Source organism: Balaenoptera physalus (genome assembly GCF_965194825.1).
Source record: "Balaenoptera physalus genome assembly, chromosome: 9".
Taxonomy (NCBI): Eukaryota; Metazoa; Chordata; class Mammalia; order Artiodactyla; family Balaenopteridae; genus Balaenoptera; species Balaenoptera physalus.
This window is the reverse complement of record NC_138888.1, coordinates 94,197,451-94,217,863: the sequence shown is the minus strand read 5'-3', so window position 1 is coordinate 94,217,863 and position 20,413 is coordinate 94,197,451. Positions and strand designations below refer to the sequence as shown.

Here is a 20,413-nt window from a genome sequence, read left to right as displayed (position 1 = left end):
CAAAAAATAAAAAATTAAATTAAAAAAATTAAGTGCAACTATTTTAAAAAAAAACAGATCAGTGGCTTTCAGGGGCTGGGATGTGGGGAGCACAGGGGAATTTGAGGAAGTTGATGGGATGGGTCATAATGGTGGCTACATGAGTAAATGCATCTGTCAAAATTCATAGAACATATACTAAAAGGAGTGTATTTTGCTCTATATAAGTTATGCCTTAATAAACCTGACTTTAAAAAAATCAAAGGGGTGCATAAAGATATACCATGCTAACAATAAGCAAAAGAAAGTTGTAGTGGCTATGATAATATCAGACAGAGTAGATTTCAAAGCAAAGAGTATTACCCAGATAAAGATGATTTTATAATGATAAATGGGTCAATCAAGAGAATATAAGTCTTAAACACTTATACATTTAATATTAAAGCTTCAAAATACTTAAGGCAAAAATGATAGAACTGAAATATTTGAAATTTAAATAACATACTTCTCAATAACCCATGGGTCAAAGGAGAAGTTAAAAGAGAAATTAAAAAGTGCATACATTTAAGGGAGAATTTATGCCAATTCTGTACAAACTTTTCCAGAAAATGAAGAAGCTGGAATACTTTCCAACTCATTATTTGGAACCAGAAGATAACAAAACCGGGGTGGGGGGGGGGACATTACAAGCAAAGAAAACTACAGACCAGTGTCCATCATAAACTTATGTGCAGAAATTATAAACAAAACTTTAGCAAATCAAATCCAGTGATATATAAAAAGGATAATATATAATGACCAAGTATGGTTCATCCCTGGAATGAAAGGTTGGTTCAACATTCAAAAACTGGTCAATCTAATTTATCATATTAACAGAGTAAGAAAGAAACATATGATGATCTCAATAGATGAAGAAAAACATTTAACAAAGTCCAACATCCATTCCTAATAAAAATTCTCAGCAAACTAGAAATAGTAGGGAACTTCCTCAAAATGATGAAGGGAACCTATGAAAAATCTACAGTTACCATCATATTTATTCATGAAACACTGATGCTTTGTGCCTAAGATCAGGAACAAGACAAACGTATCTACTCTCACAACTTCTATCCAACATTGTACTTGAAGTTCTAGCCAGTGCAGTGAGGCATGAAAAAGAAATAAAAAGCATCCATACTGGAAAGTAAGAAGTAAAATTGTCTTTATTCACGGACAGCGTGACCATCAATGTAGAAAATCTAATGGAATCTACAAAAAAACTATTAGAACTAATAAACATCAAAAATATAAAATACCTAGGGATAAATCTGATCTTTTAACTGTGTATGCTGAAAACTACAAAATATTGCTAAGAGAAATTAAAGAAGATCTAAATAAATGAAGAAACATACCTTGTTCCTGATTTGGAAGACTCAGTATCATTAAGGTATCAGGGCTTCCTTAGTCTATATTTAGAGTCATTGCAATCCCACTCAAAATCCCAGTCAGCTTTAAAAAAAAAAAAAACTTGAAATTGACAAACTGATTATAAAAGACATTATTCACTTAGTATTGAAACCAGATAGAACATCAGTCTTCCCTGGATAACATTTATGATTAAAGGCAACTGTTCTTCATTGTATAAGACGACTCAGGAGGTTACCTCATCCCTCTCTTTCTCTTTGCTGCTTCCACATATTTAAAGGCAGAGGACATAGTGAAATAGATGAACTTCTGCATATAGATCTGAAAATAACTTCTGGAAGAAGAAACATACCTCAAATGACAGCAGTGAAGTACAAAGTAATTACCGCTAATCAGGAAGCTAGCTAATGGCATAGATGACTAAAGAGTCATGAAACATTTATCAGGGTTAGAATTTAGCTGAATAATAAAGTTGAAGGGGAAACCCTCCAGTTCTCTTTCATAAAAGTCTCTGACTGATTTAAAATGAAGTTTTAAATGTTCAAGTCAACATTAGCTAAATTACAAAATTCATAAGCAAAAATAAATTTAATAACAAAATTTAGTTATAAGTACCAAGTAGGTCTTTCATATCTGTTACATACTATAAAATGACCTCATTGTAACCTGGCTTTACTTTTTTTAACTCACATTTAGAAAAAGATTTGAAATAATGCATCAGACATGAAAATAATTTCAATTGTCATTTCATTTACAGGTCTGCATTACATTTACTGAATTCGGAAAAATGCAAAATATTTGTAACTTTCTTGTTGAAAAGCTAGATAGCTCTGTTGTCATCAGCCAACCCCAGTTCTATCATACTCCAGGTTCTATTGAGAATCTTCGGTAAGTTAAGCACATCTTTAAATTAATTATCAACTAATTAAACAAAACTATTCAGTGCTGCGGTTTGTTGAATGTCGTATTAATAATCTCTGCATTTAATTCCTAAGACGGCAAGCCTGTCTTGTTGCTGTAGAAAATGCATGGCGCAAAGCTCAAGAAGTCTGTAATCTTGTTGGCCAAACTCTAGGAAAACCTTTATTAATCAAAGAAGAAGAAATGAAAGAATGGGAAGGCCAAATAGATGATCACCAGTCATCCAGACTCTCAAGTTCGTTAACTGTACAACAAAAAATCAAAAGTGCAACAATACATGCTGCTTGCAAAGTATTTATAACTTTTGAAGTAAAGGGGAGAGAGAAGAAAAAAAACCGTATCTGAAATTCTGACCAAAATATATTGTGTTTGTATCTTTTTGTCTATTTTTATACTTTTTATAATGTTTGCTTTTGTCCTGAATATATATATAGTGTAGTCTATAAAGTGTTTTCTCCCCCAAGTCTGTCAATCCTTGAATATAGTTCCACAGAATACTTATGTTTACTTTCTGTTTTTGAAAACTTACTATGGGAAATACTCTTTGGAAATAAATGTGTTATATGTGCACACTTGCATAGTGACAGTTCATATAGGTGTGTGTGTAAATAATTTGATATTCCTACTACAGGACGAAATATTGACACAGTTATTAACATGATTCTTAACATTCATAGGAAGAATGATGAGCAATACATAACTTTTGATAAAAGGGTAATGAGATATACTAAGAAAATATTTTGATGACTGAAATAAAAGATAATATATGGACCAGACTCTCTTCACTAGGGCTCCTTTGATTATACCAGCACTCTCCAGTACAAATATATATAATGCAATCCACATATGTAATTTAAAATTTCCTAGTAGATACATTTTTTAAAAAGTAAAAAACGGTTGAAGCTAATTTTAATATTTTATTTAACCCAGTATATCCAAAATATTATCATTTCAGCATGTAATTATTCTTAAATTAATGGATATTTTATATTCTTTTTTATACTAAGTTTTCAAAATCCAGGGTGTATTTTATATTACAGCACATCTCAATTCAGATGCTAAATTTTCATCAGAAATACTTGATCTGTATTTAAGTTTCTTAAAATATAGGCAGAAAAAATAGATTCACACACCCAGTTGTTCCAGACATTCTTGAAAGATCTAGTAACTGGATCACGTGTCAGTTTTTAAATAAAAAAATTTTTTTTAATTTAAAATTCAGTTCCTTAGTTGCACTAGCCACATTTCAAGGACTCGAAAGCCGTAAGTAGGTCATGGCTACTGTGTTGGACAGTGCAGGGCCATACACTGAGAAAATACTGATCCTTAAGGCTATCTGAGCAAGTACATATCATTGCCATTGCATTATACACCATCTGCAGGTGTGTCTACATCAGCCAAGTCTGTTATGCAGCACAGGCTTTCCATTCCCTGCCATACAGCTAAGCCCTAGGGTTTTTCCTTTGATATAGCTTGACACTCATATACCAAAGTTTCTTTCCTATAACGTATTCCAGTATGTAGTTTTCACTCCCGCCCACTTTCTTAAGTGGCACTAAAACCGCTTAATCCATCTCTTCTGTAGTATCCTTGGTGGGAAGGAGTGTGGAAGCTAAGAGGAAAACTTCTAGAATCCAACACCGCTATTTTAAAATCCTGATTTTACTACTAGAATGTAAGCTCCTTTAGAATGGAGATCTTGTCTTTTTCTCATTCACAGCTGCATTCTCAGTCTTAGCATAGTGACAGGGCCAACACAGAGTCGGCTCTCAAATATCTGCTGAGCAATGTACCGGTTATAGGAACTTGGCAAGGCACTTTAATTTCTTTAAGCTTCTCTTTCCTCACCAATGAAATGAGGCTAATAATACCTACCCTGCAGTGTTGTTACTACAAGGATTAAAGTTGATAACTGTAAGACCACAAGAATAATGCCTAGCACATAGCAGTTACTTGGTAAATGGTAGCCACTATACCAGCTGCATTCTTTGATTATTGTCAACCCAAGTAAAAGTTGGCTTTTCCAAATCTATCATTAAGATGAATTTTTAAATAGTCATATTAAAAATAAACTTATCAGAAAACCAGTTTAAGGTATGTTGAAGTTTTATTTCCAAAAAGAGTTAAATAAATTATATTTTAGCTTTTATTTATCCAGTTGGGTAGAAAAGTACAATTGAGTCTGTACATCAAGAAAAAAATTTTTCATACTCAATAAAATTTAATCACAGGGGGTGAGTTTTCTTAGCCACGGCTTCATTGTATCTTTGGTTCCATCATATTTGGTAAAGAAGGTTTTCAACTTAGCAATAAATACTTAAAAACAAATTTTAAGTTAGCAAACACTTTTTAGAATTTACAGGCATTATTAAAGATGTTGCCTCAAAAAAAAATCCTATAAAATGGACAGTCCTACAATTCTGTAGAGCATCTAAGAGAAGTAATCCTTCAAAGATTGGACTGGTTTATGTATGACATCCTGTGTACTTTAAGACTAAGGGTATCAAATTTAGTTGTCAGTTAATGGCAAGTTAATTTCTGACATATGGCAGATACTGGAGTATCACAATGAATTACTTAGGGGACCTGTGCCACAAAGCCTGCTAGAATAAACCTAGCCCAAACTTAATCCTGACAGAATTTCTTTCTTCTGAACCCCTTTTTAAAGAAAATCTTTCAAGAAAGCAAAAAATTGTAATTGCTGTTTTCTGAAAGAAAATTTCTTTCTAATTAGGATATTTGAAACAGACCCACTATGTTCCAAGCTCCTTTTTAGAAGGAAATACTATTAAAATAAGGTTTCTGAATATTACTGATAAAATTTAGGATTCCATTCAGCTACATGCTAAAGATTCCATTTTTTGTAGTAGCGATTTACCTTACTTATGTCAGTATTCTTATTTGACAGTTAATTTGAGTTCAGTGTAAATAAGACCTGGAAAAATATTTTTTAACTTAAGATTCTGTGCCTCATATTCCATAAATATTGTTATGACCTCCTTGGAAATGTAGGTTTAGGAGACGCAAATTCTGTCAGACTTGTTGATGAGAATTTGATAGTGAGGAATTCTTCTCACTGGCCTAAAAACAATAAAAACATGAATTATGAGGTCAAAAGTGGGAGTTAACATATTATCTACATTACAAAATTATGTGGAAGACAAATGTTTTATTATTCATTCCAGAAAAAAACTATATAAATCGGTTTAATCAAAATAACAAACATTTATTATTTTATTCATATTATATTTGCAGCCAAATAGTTTCTAATAGCCATAAAATCTCCTGTGGCCTAAATCACTTTAACATGTTCAGTTATGTTAAAAGACTGGAATTAACAGTGGCTTATCCAAGTCAAACACTTCTCAGGGTGAGGTAATAGATACTTTTCAAGACGAATTTTTTGTACTATTTTATTAAACCGAATAACATCCTTTTATCACCTGTTTAGCAGGGGGATATTCTGTTTCAGCCACCCTCTGGAGCTCTGGCTTCAGTGTCCCAACCAAAAGTACTCCTAAATAGCCACGTCACTTGTGGATGTTCACCAGTCCCACCTCAGAATGAGCAAATGCTGGCTTTGGACTTCAAATGTAAGTTGGTACTGTTATAACAGTGATAAAACAAAACAGCTAATCAAAAACATATTATTTGCTGCACGGAGTTTGATTTATCAGGGTTTCATATGCTTGATACAATTAATAAGGCAAATCAGTGAACCAAAAACTAAAATCAGTTTCCACACTAAGAGATTAAAAGCCTAGGTGGCAGGAGAAAGTACGAATCTAAATGATCCTGAAACAAGGCAGTGATCCCTGAATTTTTAAAAAAATCCTCCAAATATCACGTTGCCATCTGGTGGCAGTGGGGGGGTGTGCGTGTGTGTCCATTTTTTTAAATATAGAGATTCTGTCATCCTCTGCTCCTTCCCTTCTGCAAACGATTTTGCACAAAACACTCAAAAACAGGTAAATAGTTCCAATACTTCAAACAGAAAAATTTGCACTGATCACATTCATTACATCCTAATTTTTCATCAGTTTCTATACAAGACTATGAACTCCTCAAGGGTAGGGCTATGTCTTAAACATTTCTTTTCCTAGTACCTGGCTAATAAAAGGGTAAGAGGAGGAAAAGCTGGTTGTCAGTTATTCTGCTTTATTCCCAAATCAGAAGGATAGCATTTATAGCAGAGTACCTCGATGTTGGTACACATGGAAGTGGGGAAGGGAAATGCAGGGCACTGATTCCAGAGTCAAGTACAAATATGATCTTCTATAACAGGCTTTGAAAATTAATGGTAATGGAAACAAATTCAATTTAAACATCTATTTTTTAAAAGTTTTAACTGAATTTTAGATGCAGTTTTATAGTGGTTGCAGTCAGAATTTCAAAAGCAACTTTCCCTGAGAGTGTGTTATGGGCTGTTTTTTTGTTTTCTGTTGTTGTTTTGGGGTTTTTTTGGCTCTAGTTCACTGTTTTTATTTACATAACCACCTTTCTCCCAGACAAGCAACATTAGCAAAACTTAAGGCAAAGATGCCTTGCTGGTGACCATCCTGTTCAATTTTCTTCCACGGAGGGTCTTCTCAGTGGCCAGTTACCACATGGAGTTCCTGCTGTGTTTGCACATTTTCTACTGGATCAGCTCTAAGTGAGGACCTTTGCCCTACCCTCCTGTCACCACTGAGAGTAATTATACTTGTACCACACATTGCTCACCAACAGGCCATGACAAACTCTCAGGGGAAGTTGCTTTCTTTGAAATTCTGACTGCAACCGCTATAAAACTGCATCTAATAAATTCAGTTAACTTACAACTTCTAATAAACAGATGCTTAAATTGAATGTTTCCATTACCATTTTACTTTCAAAACCTATTTTAGAAGGTTATATTTGTACTTGATAGCAATAATGAATTTGTATCTCACACAAAAACAGTTTTTATGCTTTTTCTTTTTACCAAATCAGCCATGTTTATTGTAATTCCGTTTAAAAAGAGTGAGTGTAATGATTCAGATAAATCAAGTCTAGCCCCAGTAAGTAAATAGCATCAAAAGAAAATTTTTCTTAGTTTATGCTAAACTAATGATGAAAGGTCTAAAGTATTACATTCTATATCGGAGTAGGAGGTGAGGTATAATTAAAGTTGAATGTCAATCAGATACAATACAAAATTATTTTAATATAGCAAATGTTTCACTAGCTCAATACCTGCAAGGAAAGCATAGATTTCTTCTTCATCGTACCTATTCCTGAAATGATAAAGATGCAGTGATACAGGCTGATGTGTTCTGCAAAGAATCCATGATGAATATGCAGCCGAAACCTTTGAAAATTTTATTTGCAAACCACAGAGGTCGGCATATATTTGAGGAATGACTATATTTGTTTCATTCTGTAGGAATGTTGAGAATTCATAGCATCCCCAAATGTTACTACTCTTAAACGTTACATTCATTTAAAGTATTCAGGGACTTCCCTGGTGGTCCAGTGGTTAACACTCCACACTCCCAATGCAGGGGGCCCGGGTTCTATCCCTGGTCGGGGAACTAGATCCCATATGCCACAACTAAGAGTTCTCATGCTGCAGCTAAAGATTCCACATGCTGCAACTAAAGATCCTGCATGCCGCAACTAAAAGATCCCGCATGCCGCAACTAAAAGATCACACATACTGCAACTAAAGATCCTGCATGTGCAACTAAAAAGATCATGCATGCTGCAACTAAAAGATCTCGCATGCTGCAATGAGGATCCCGCACGCGGCAACGAAGATCCCGCATGCTGCACCTAAGACCCAGTGCACCCAAATAAATGAATAAATAAAACTTATTTTAATAAATAAATAAAATATTCAACTGTTCGTTTGAATAAGAAATAGAGAATTGATGATCTCACTAACATTAAATCCAACACTTTAGACATGTTTATCTAAATGATTAGACATTTCATTGTCCAATATTAACTAATGGTTTTTCATATTATTTGGTGACAACTCTGGAAACATAACCCTGCAATAACCACACGACTGAATAACTATGAGAACACCTGCAGCTCTGAGACTTGGAGAGATTCTAGCCCTCACTCCACCACCGCAGCCCTGATGGCAGGAAGAGCAGAAACCCCAGCAGTGTCTATAGAGCCACCCAACTACTGCTTCTCCATGTGTTCAGAAAGGGAATATGGGAGTTGAGAGAATAACGAACTTCTTGGAAGATAGCAGGCATGACAGAGGCTGTCACATCACTCCCAGAAGTATATGTGGAGGCAGTTCCTTCAATGCTTAGTTTGCAGTTTGCAGTCTGCTACCTGCCAGAGCTTATTACGACTAGAAAGAAACAGGTAAAGTCTGAATATAAAGAATTTTTTAAAATCTCGATCAGGAATGTGTGTAGTTGTAATGCTACACTTGCAAGCAACATCATTTAAGAAGAAGGGACAAAAGCTAAAATTAAAATGCTTGAAATTAATAAAACATATAAGAAATCAAAGTTTTGTTTAGGTTTTTATCTTTAAAAAAAAAAGAATTCTGAATACTCTTCTCCCCTTCCTACCCTGTCTCACATACAAACTGCTATTTCCCATGAATGCTCTCTCTCCAGTCATACATAGTCAAGATAAACAGCCCAAAATCTTGCACATAAGTGCCCTTAACCGAGTCTGCATATCGCAAATAAAGCCAGACATCTTTTCATTTTTGCCACTGAGAAGATGAATTATCATGGATGGTGAGGTTTTCATGACTTATTTGGGGAAAAGTGGATTATGTGTTAAAAAAACTGTTTTATCAAGTCTTAATAACAGTTATATTAGGGTATATTTTGCTACCTGCATCATAATTCTTTTTTCATACCCTGTCCAAAATATATCCCCTTTCCAGCCAAGCCTAAAATAATCCAGGACAAATGTTGGAATAAATGTCAAGTTACAATTATTTCTTACAGTTTTTCTTATTCTTTTTCATAAAAAAAAAATCAGTATTGAATCAGCATGAAAATGTCAAAAATAAATGACTTTTATTTTCAAGGTTTGAAATGAACTTAGGATAATATTCTTACACCTGTAGAATCCCTTAAACCATTCTGTTTGCTAGATGTCTGTGGTCAGTTATATCCCTATGCCCATTATTATTTTTAGGACACTTTTTATTCTCAAGTGGCCTTGATGCTTTTAAATTCATGGTTTTACACTGTTATCTGAAAAATCTTATAAACATTTGTATATATAGATGTAGATACATAGATATATAAATTATCAAAATAAAAGGGATTACTCCTTTGCCACTTCCCCATTACTACTAACAGTATAGTTTTTTTTTAAATGAGGGGCTTCCCTGGTGGTGCAGTGGTTAAGAATCCGCCTGCCAATGCAGGGGACATGGGTTCGAGCCCTGGTCCGGGAAGAGCCCACATGCCGCAGAGTAGCTGAGCCCGTGCACCACAACTACTGAGCCTGCACTCTAGGGCCCATGAGCCACAACTACTGAGCCCAAGTGCCACAACTACTGAAGCCTGCGCGCCTAGAGCCTGTGCTCTGCAACAAGAGAAGCCATCCAATGAGAAACCCACGCCCCGCAACGAAGAGTAGCCCCCGCTCGCTGCAACTAGAGGAAGCCCGCGCAGGGCAACAAAGACCCAACACAGCCAAAAATAAAAATAAATAAACTTATTTAAAAAATGAATCAGCCTCCTCTTTTTAAATAGGACGTAATCATCCCTACTCTTAGCTCCTCGGCCTTTAAAATATTTATTCAGGAATAACATGGAATTAATAAGTTTTACATAGATTACTAGAAGCCTGGTGAATCTTCTAGATGGTCGGAAAAGACCATTCCTAACTTCCTTTATTTTATACACTATATCTTAGTTCAAAATATATTTTGGAAAGGGTATGTGCAAACCAGGAGTCGGATTAGGCGCAGTTTGAAAGCAGATTTATAAATGCTCCCGCCTTGTCTTTAACAACCAGCGCCTCTGGTGAGTCATGCATGCCTTCGTTCTCTGGGACGACCATCTAAAACCATTCCAACAGTCAGAAAGCCTTAAAAAGAAAGAAAGAAAACGTTTTAAAACAACAACTGGCCTAATGCATATTAATATACAGCAAATGGCGTTTCTTGTTACCTCGGTCTAGCTATCATCTCTGAGAGAGGAATTTGTCTTTTATCCAACCATGTTGAGTTTATCTGTGTAAAAGTTAGAGAAAATAGACCTCGTCCATGAAACAAGAGTATTAAAATACGTAAAACACACATACACACACACTCCATATCATGCCCAGTAAGTTTTCTGTTGTGTGAGAAATCAGTGTCGGAACCATAGGTTATTTTATCTTAAGAATGTAATTTTTTAATCAGAAAAGTATAATCTAGCTACATAGTATTTTTCTGCATTTTTATTACAGTTTTATTATTCATTAGAGCCAATTTCTCTTTTCCACAAAGGATCTTTTTTTCATTTTGTATATGTTTAAAAGGAATATACATCAGACAAAATTTATTGTTTAGAAAACAACTTTGATAAGCACACTATTTTTAAAAAGTGTAATATATCTTATGGGGCAATCAGTCACCTCTGGAATACTGTGGAGCTTTTCACCCTGTAGGGTCAAAACTGAGCTAATAGTAAAAAGGAATTCTAAGTCTTATATACCAATATTCAACATTGATATGTGATTTTATAATAATATTTTACTACAGTTCTCTGATGTCCCAAGAGTTCACAAAACTGCAAAAAAAAAAAAAAAAAAAGAAAGCAAAAGAAAACTCAGGGTAAAAAATCCAGATTTGGCGAGCCTAAAAAACTGACTGCAATCCCCACCTCAGCCCTCACTGATGTGACAGACAGGATCTGTCTGAAATAGGGAGAGTAACTCAGTAATTTCTTTCCCCCAAAAGGTAAGGAGAGTATACACCAATAAAAAGCTGAGAGTAAGACATGTATGCTGGAATAAACTACCCTCGAGTATATGGAATGCTAAATATTCTTTTTTTACTGAATAATCTGGTTTCTTTCCCAACTATATAGGGAAATGATATGTGAAAGAAAGTGGACAAAGACCAGGCTAAGATCATGTCTCCATTACCCTCATAGTCTTGCTTTATTTTCCTTGAGATAAAGCTAAAAAGTAAATACTTTTCAGAAGTTACACTTTGTCATCCAAGGTAACCACCTGACTTTATTTTTCTCCAAAATTGTTTTGAGCCCCCATTTGCCCATCCGTGCTCAAGCTAGTTTTAAAAAATGATTTTAAGAAGAGTTCCTGTTTGTTCTTAAAGCTAATTGCAATTTTCAAGTTTTCTTATCAATCAAATGTTATTGAAAAGTACTGTGCTAATCTCAATAAGTAGAGGTAGTGTTATAATTTATTGAGCCACCCTCCCAATCCCCGCCTCCGAGAAAAAGATAAGGAGGGAAGATTTAATTACAGAGCTTCCACTACAAAAGGAGAATGCGTACCGATCTTTATTCGTTTTTGTTTTTTTTTAATATTTACAGAAGGATGACTATATCATTGTGTTAAGGGATTTCTATTCTTGGACTTTACTTTTCAACATTTTTGTGCACATGTTGTTTAATATCTTTTATTTGCCAAAAGCCACTACATTGATTAACCCATTTCCTGCTCCCACAATCCCAAAGTATTATCTTAAATGATGTGTAAAGTTCTCCCCTGAAGGATGGTAGCTATTTTTTTTAAGGATGAAAGAAAATACAAGAATTACAGTACAGTACAACCCTTTGATTCCTTGAAGACTCTTAGCAGGACCATTGGCATACCTGAGTCAGTAGAGTTTCTAGTGGCGTTCAGCCGACAGAACCATCAGTACACCATCTTCAGGAATCTCCACAGTGAGAAGTCTTCCAAGATGCTTCTCTATGTAGTATATCAGGCAAAAAGAAAAATATGTTAATTCACCTTCACTGTGCAATCTCCTTTAGCAAGATTTACATATGAAACACTAGATGTTTTCTAATTACTACCTCTGAACTCAGTAACTTACTACTTTTTATTTTTGGTATTGGATTGAAAGCTAACTAGAAGCATTACCAGGTCATTAGGTTTCTTCCCAGCTACAACTACTCTTCTTAAAATAAATGATAAATAGCATAATTTATTTCCCCTAATTCAAGCACCCGACTTTCCACAAAACTTGGGTTCACTTAACAGGTTTCTTACATTTGTGAGCCCAGATAAAAGCTCACTTGATAAACTTGGTAAAAATAGCTTAAAGAGAAATCTTAGACTGCAAGAAAAGCTACCTTCAGTAGGAAAAGAATATCCTTTATTAAGGGTAAATTGAAATTCCTAAGACCAATTTAATCCACGGTTAAAACAATAAAAGGTTAGAAGTTGGCACTGAGAATGTTTATTTTGTATGTGTGTAGAACACACACACACAAAAAAAAATATTGAGATAGCCTAATTTGGACTTTATTGCTGAATTGGGCTATTCTCAGTCTGAGTTAGCACTTGTTGTTGATCAGTGTAATGCAGGTGCCTACATTACCGCTGCAGTGTATACATCTACCAGAAGAACTTCTGGATTTAGACACGTCGTGGGGCAGAATCAATGTGCACTAAATTTTTAAGCCGCCATCTGCTGAGTCTTCACCGACAGAGGTCTGACTGGTTTTTCTTCCTTTCAATTTCTTTCCCAGCATCAGGTTTGTTTCCTGATTTACATGCACTCTAGAGCTGGACTGTAGAGGTCAACTCTGGGTCCGCTTTCTAGCTAAACCCTGACTTCTTCTACAGCATCTTTGATGAGTGGTCAGCCAGTCTTTGGTATTAGAGCATTGGTAGAAAATTATAAAGAATGATAGCATGAAGGCCAGTTTTGGGACGAGAGAGAAAATATGAAATGGGAAGAGGAAAAAGTGTATATTGAAGAGGAAAACTACTGACCCAAGAAGGGAAAGCAGGCAAATAACACACTGGCTGAGGGGTTGCACATCCCTGCAATGTAAAGATTCTAACCTAGCTTCTCGCAGCAAATCCACTGTGTGTATGTGTGTGTTTTGTTTTTGTTTTTATTTACTTGGCCGCATCGGGTCTTAGTTGTGACGCTCAGGCTCTGAAGCACGCGGGCTTAGTTGCCCCTTGGCATATGGGATCTTAGGTCCCCGACCAGAGACTGAACCCGCGTCCCCTACATTGGAAGGTGGATTCTTAACCACTGGACCACCAGGGAAGTCCCACGTGTGTATGTTTTTAAAGTACATCAAGGATGCTGCTGAATGAGATTTGTCTCTCTACGCTCTTTTCCACTTTCTGATTCCAAGCCAAAATGCTGGGCTTTTAAAGGCATACAAAATGCCGAGGAATTCCACAACTCTTAAGTCCAGACATCATTGGTGAGTCCATTTCACCCTCTAGGAAAAGGTCCTTATAAAACTAATAATTTACTTCAGTAACAGCAGAAAGTGGTCCAGAGGCTGAGATGAAGTCCAGATGGAGGGGAACTTAGGAATTACTTAAGATATATTAACCAATTATTTGGAGCTTATTTGGATCCTGATTCAAACAAACTAAACAAAACTATAGCAGGAGACATTTGGAAATTTAAATACTGACCAGATGTTTGATGTTATTTCTATGTGTTTGCTCTTTTTCATAATACGGTTGTTTAAAATGGCATCTTTCCATTACTGCATGCTGTTTCCAGTAACAACACAAGAAAAGAGAACGAAAAGAATGAGAAGGCTTGGGTGGGTCACGAAGGATGGACATGCAGTCTGAAAGGCAGGCTGAAAAGCCAGGTGCCCAAACCTTGACATTTATCCAAGTGATACTAAGGATAAGCCTGGGGAGTTTCCCGGGAGAGGGGTTGCTAGACCATCACGCGAGAAACTGGAGTTGCTAGTCAGGAGGCAGGGCAGGATCTGTGAGAGTGAATGAGGGCCTGCTTGGGGGTGGGGGAGCTTTCCGATCAGGTCACAAGAGGAATGAGAAGAGGATACTGCTTTCTCTCTGCATACAAAAGTGACAGATCAATTAAAATGATCTTAACTTATTCGTTGAGATAGGTTTGTTAAACCAACTTAACTTCATTATCTTAATCACTAGCTGCTGCAGATGAGTGCATGTGAAGTAATATAAAAGATTTTCATTAAAAAGTGTTGTAAACTTCTAAGGTAAAATGGTGTGTTGAGTCAGAACACAGAATCTTTTGAGATAAATAAAAATAAACAACAAATAAACAACAAAAGAATTACATTATGAATTTTAAAAAAAGTGACAGATTATCAAGAATATATTGAAAGGCAACTGTGTGCCTACCACACTCCTGGGCATTATGGAACATTCTAGAGAAATACAAATCCCAGAATTTAGCTCATGAATCAGCATCAGAACATGATCGCCTGAGTAAACTATTCACGTAAAGTAGTTAGTTTGGTGACAACATTTGACAGGAAAAAAAAAAAAATCCACTTCTGGTAAAGTCAATAGTTACTGTTTGAAGAATCATAAATATACAGGGGTAGACTGAGGTTGTGTAACAGCTCCAAGATACCTAAAGAAAGTGGAGAATGGGTCATAGCAAAGGAGGAAACATGACATCAACCAGAAGAGAGATAAAGATGCAGACGACAAAGGACAAACCAAACCAAAACTAACCTCGACAAACACTTGCCCTCCCCCAGGCCCAAAAAAGAGCAATAAATGATACACGTCGCCTTCTTCCTCGCCCCCAAAATACCTAAAATGACGCAAAAGGCGAAGGAGGAGGAGCCGCCCTCGCCCTGGTTCTCCCTCAATCCGGTTACCGTCCAGCAGCCCCGGAGCGGAGGCCCCGGCCCGGCCCGCGCTCCGTCCCGGGCGTCCCCGCGCTGAGACGCGGGCGCTCCATCCACACGCAGCGGCGCGGGCCTGTCCCCCGGGGGAGCCGGGATCCCGGCCGGCGCGCCGGGCGAGCCCCTCCCGGGCTGGGCTCAGCCCCCGGGGCGACGCGCTCCGCCCACGCGGTCGGCTCCCCGGGCGGGCGCTCGCTGGGCAGGGCTGCTGGGGGCGCGCTGCGCTGGGACCCCGCGCTCCGCCGGGTCGTTCGCGCTCCAAGGCGCCGCGCCAGCGCGACCTCGGCCTGCAGGCCTCCGGCGTTTCAGACTCACCGGCCTTCGGCGGGATCTGCCGTAGTCCACCCAGAGCCCCCGTCTCGGGCTGGCACCCCCCAGCCCTAGGCCGTGCCATTTCCCTGCTTTGCTCACTGTTAGTGCAAAAGGTCAGGATGGCCTTCGTGTCCTCGGCATCCTTCACCCTCCTAACGCCGGCAAGGGCCGTGGTTTTTACCTCTTTTTCGCCCTTGCTTCTCAGGCCTTTTACTCCATTTCTATTGCAGCTGCCCGATCCCAGGCCACTGTCCCTACTGAGACCGTCCTCCGGTCTCAAATCACCGCAAATCCACACCAGGATGCAGTGAGCCAACGTAAACGCGACTCTGATCGCGTTCTTCCCAGCTTAAAACCTTTTGGTGGCTCCTGATGGCCAGCAGCATTAAAGGCCAACCCCCTTGCGTGGTTTCAAGGCCCCTCGAGATCTGACCCCTGTGCTCTCCGCAATCTCACCCCTCCTCCTCCTCGCGCGCTCCAGAAGAATTCCACACTCCCTTCTCTGCGATGTTCCACACCCCCAATGCCTACCAGGCTTGTCTGGCTAATTTAGTCACTTTTGTGTTAAAAAGTCGCCTCTGACATCACATCCTCCAGGACTGCCATCCCAGCCAGCAGAGTGAGAGAAGACCCTCAGAGCCCCTGCATGTTTCTCTCCATTGTAGCAAACCTCACTACTCCAGCTACGTAGTTACCGGTTTTCCCCACCCCACTCCCAGCAGTTCATCACCTGCTACTTTGTACCAGGCACGGAGCTAAGCAGGTGTTACGAATTATTTAATACTTAACAACCACCCTATGAAGTAGCTTCTGTTATTCCCATCATACACATGCAGCATAGGCTAAGAGCTTAAGAAATGTGTCTACTCTCGCATGGCCAGGACGCAGGGGACTCAGGCATCCATATTTTTTAAATTTATGCTCCCGGCGATTCCTGTATGCAGCCGTGATTGAGGATCGCTCTGTGGCCTGTGCGGTCTTTTAGGACAAGGGCCCATCCATGCTTCTGGACCTAGCACAGTGACTGAGACGCAGTAGGTGTTTGTGGAATGAATGGAGACTTTATTTGATCCTCTACACCAGTCTAGAAGGCAGGCCCATTCAGAAATCATAACTGCCTTGTTTTCAGATGTGCAAAGAGATGCAGAAAGTTGAGTGACTTTACAGTTCATAAATGGCAGTGCATGTTCCGGACTAGGAACATCTGACTCCCCTGGGCTCTTTTCACCATCGTAGCTTTTTCTTGGACAGCCTCCCAAAGAAAGATTTCCTTTTGATTCTTCCTGGAAAACTTTGGTGATAAGAGTTTCATTTTCACCTCTGATCAGATTTAGAGCATCTGTAGTGCCAGAGTACAGAGTAGAAAGGGACAGGGTAGGTTCTGCTGCCAGAAAGAAAGAGGAGTAGCAACCTTCCTGAGCAACATCGCTCTTTGGATGTTTATCCTTAAAAGGAATTGCTTCAGTTGCTGGAGTTTTCCCGAGATCATTCCAGGTCATCTGGAATATTATTCCAGGTGGTTCTGCTAAGCCTCTAGGTTGAAGGATTTTTAAGAAAGAAAGAGTAACATCAGAATTGGATTTACTGAACACACACACACACAGTTACCACCAGCAACAGTGCAGGGGATGGGTTGTCAAGGAACAAAAAGCAAACACAGGAAATGATGTCCACAGCAGGGTTGTTAATAACAACAAAAGGCTGGAAACAACCACCATGTCTACTGGCAAACGGAATGGTTCAATTGTGATGTTCACACAATAAATATTATACGTAAGTGGAAATGAATGAATTATACCTTGTGTAAAACATGAATAAATCTTGGAAGTATTACAAAATTACAGTCGTATGAAGAAACAGCCAAAGAATGTAGGAAAAAAACAGCCACCAAAAATGTAGGAAAAAAAGATATTAGAGAGCACTCAGGCTCCTTATTTATTAAACAAAAATGTGATATCCATGTATACACTTGCATACAATATAGGCAATTTATTTCACAGATATCTGGATGTTTATAACTCACAGTGCCTCTACAAGCACATGTATATGCATGCTATATAAGCACATTATACAACTGGTATACAATGGACTGTGAAAGCATGATTGATGGCACAAATGTTATTACTATGGAGGTGATTGCATCTTTAAAATAGAGTTTAGCAGTATGGAGCTTCCTCAAAAAATCAAAAACAGAACTACCATGTGATCCAGAAATCCCACTTCTGGGTACATATCCAAAGGAAATGAAATTATTGTCTCAAAGAGATATCTGCACCCCCCATGTTAACTGCAGTATTATTCACAACAGCCAAGATATGGAAACAACGTAAGTGCCCATCAACAAATGAATGGATAAAGCAAATATGGTACATATATACAAGGGGATATTATTCAGCCACCAAAAAGAAGGAAATCCTGCCATTTGTGACAACATGGAAGAAACTGGCGGACATTATGCTAAGTGAAATAAGACAGACACAGAAAGATAAATACTGTATGATCTCACTTATTATACGTGGAATCTAAAAAAGTCAAACTCAGACAGTCGAGTGGTGGTTTCCAGGAGCTGGGGAGGAGGTGGGAATGGGGAGAGGTTGGTCAAAGGGTACAAACTTTCAGTTATGAGATGAATAAGTTCTGGGGACCTCACGTACAACATGGTGATTCTACTTAATAATATTGTGTGGTATACTTGAAATTTGCTAAGAGAGTAGATCTTAACTGTACTCACCACACCAAAAAAAAAGAAAGAAAAAGAAAAAAGATAACTATGTGAGGGGACGGATGTATGAGTAAATTTGTGGTAATCATCTCACAGTATGTATATCAAACTATCATGTTGTACACCTTAAATATATACAATTTTTATTTGTTAATTATACTTTAATAAGTCTGGGAAAAAATAAAAGATTTAAAATATAAAATAAAATAGAGTTTAAAGATAAAATAGATCAAAAAGTGATGAGAACGACTAAGACATAGTTAAATGAAATGGCCCCTTCTTTTTTCTAGCAATGTTTCAATGATTTCTGTCAAATGAGTAAAAAAATAGCATTTCTTAGATTTTGGGGGAAAAAACTGACATTAGGTAAAATAGTAAGTAAAATAGGGAGAAGTAAATAGGAAGTGAGCAGATGATATAACCTTATGTCATTTGACATTTTCTAGCTGCTCCTTAGTGACAAAAGTTAAAATCTATATTTGTAACTGTAACAATATATACTATGCCAAAAAACCTGAGTCATATGAAATGTCCCCAAATAAAATTTCATTTGTAATATAAGACATTTTAACCATTCTTCTAAGTGAAAAGAAACTTGATTTAATTAGAGATCAACTAATTAATATATGTGTTATCTAACTCCTAGGTAATTTTAGTAACTTGTAGGAGAAAATTATTTTCCTCAAAATTCAAGGAAAATTGTGTCTCTTAACTTTCCTCTCAAATAACAAGAATTATGAAAAGGGTGACCCAGAGGGTAGCTTCGTTTAAAGTTTTGACTGAAATGAATGTTAAGTTTATAGATAAGCCATTATCTGAGTTTTGGTATTGCCAATATCCAGCACATTAAAGTTATTTATTATAATCCTTCATGTTTCCAAAATAAAATGTCTGGCTTTTGCACACCACAGCAGGCATCCACACTGAGTGAAAAAAAATAATAATAATAATGTTTCTCAGGCTGAAAAGCTCTGTTTATGAAGTTGGAATCTGATATTTCTGTTTTGTGTTCAGTGGAGCCATTTTGCCTAAATTGCCTGTCTGCAGTCTTCTTGTTGATGACCTCTTTCATGTAAAAAATTAATTCAAGGCAACACCCCTAACAATTTCAAAGCTTGCTGTGAAATATGGCATATATAGAACTCCTTTCAAGATTTTCAATGAACCACCCATTACCTATCTGTGATAATGGAGAACTCTCTTGCCAGGTGATTATGACATTCGGCTTCAGAAGCTGAATACATTTTATTGGTACCAATTAATTCTAACGATTAAGTTATAGTTTTCATAGCTTAGCTGTTATTGGCAGAATTGTCATCATGCTGCTCATGTTTCCTTCTGGCCACAGCATATGGTTCCTTGTACACTGGGTTGCATATCATGCATTAAAAACAACTGAGATAGGCAGAGAAAATTATTCAAGGACTGCCAGTCAGCATTTCTAACAATGTAATACATCAAGCGATTAGAATCAATGGCAGTCATGTAAGCAGAAATGTTACATTGACCTCATGATTAAAATAAAGCCAAAAACTCTTGAGCATGTCATGGTAGCCATGAGAATGGGGCTTGAAGACCTCCATCTACAGGGAACCTAGACCGGAGCCCCAGTAGCTGCACTCTGAATTCCATCACTGCATTTGTGCCATGGATTCACACTTCCCTGGGCAACTTTGACTCAAGGACTTCCCAGTTGTCCTGCTGAACCTTTCTTAGACTGCATGGCAGTTGGGATGCTTTCACCCCACCTTACTTCCCTTTCTGCTTCACTGGGGTCAGACTTACGCTGCAGTCTGATGGATCTCCCAGCCTCTCCTGGCTCCTTCCCAATTTTCTTTCATAGCACTTCCTTATTCAAATCCTTGTATGCTTAATCCCAACTTGTCATCTACTTCTTGGAAGACCTGGACTAATACATATGTCTAGAAATATCTGTTGGGTATTCAATTAAAAGTGTAATAGTGAAGAACATTTGTATCCTATTACAAGTTAATCACTGAAGGGATGTTGCCTATATGCTTAAATTACACATAATGACCCATATCTGGGAACCCTGCCTCCCAGGTAATGAGCATTAAGCTAAAATACCTTTGTTTAGCTCACAGGAAACATCCTGACCAGGCCCACCTGTGAATGACTGCAGGAAGGAAGAACTAAACACATCACATCTGGAGGCTGATGGGAACCAGGAAATGTTTGAATGTATGCCCTCCCCTTTTAGTATAAAAGGTGCCTGAATTCTAACTCAGGCAAGATAGTTCTTTGAGATGTGAGT

The 20,413-nt window shown here is 37.6% G+C and overlaps 2 protein-coding genes across 2 annotated transcripts in view; one reads left to right on the top strand and one right to left on the bottom strand.

The window, feature by feature from the left end:
• IRAK1BP1 (interleukin 1 receptor associated kinase 1 binding protein 1) overlaps positions 1 to 2,874 on the top strand; it is a 34,103-nt gene extending 31,229 nt beyond the window's left edge. Inside the window, exons 3-4 of the mRNA XM_082474277.1 lie at positions 2,141 to 2,271; positions 2,379 to 2,874. Coding sequence (XP_082330403.1) covers positions 2,141 to 2,271; positions 2,379 to 2,649 — 402 coding nt within the window. The 3' untranslated portion in view covers positions 2,650 to 2,874. The remainder of the gene's footprint in view (positions 1 to 2,140; positions 2,272 to 2,378) is intronic.
• Positions 2,875 to 4,392: 1,518 nt separating this feature from the next.
• Positions 4,393 to 16,915, bottom strand: LOC309667349 (uncharacterized protein; the record flags this gene model as incomplete). Its single annotated transcript, XM_082475727.1, has 5 exons — positions 4,393 to 5,385; positions 5,748 to 10,347; positions 12,087 to 12,183; positions 15,078 to 15,764; positions 16,582 to 16,915. 3 exons carry the CDS (start codon positions 16,913 to 16,915, stop codon positions 12,104 to 12,106), a joined length of 1,101 nt encoding a protein of 366 aa, XP_082331853.1. The 3' UTR covers positions 4,393 to 5,385; positions 5,748 to 10,347; positions 12,087 to 12,103.
• Positions 16,916 to 20,413: the final 3,498 nt, after the last annotated feature.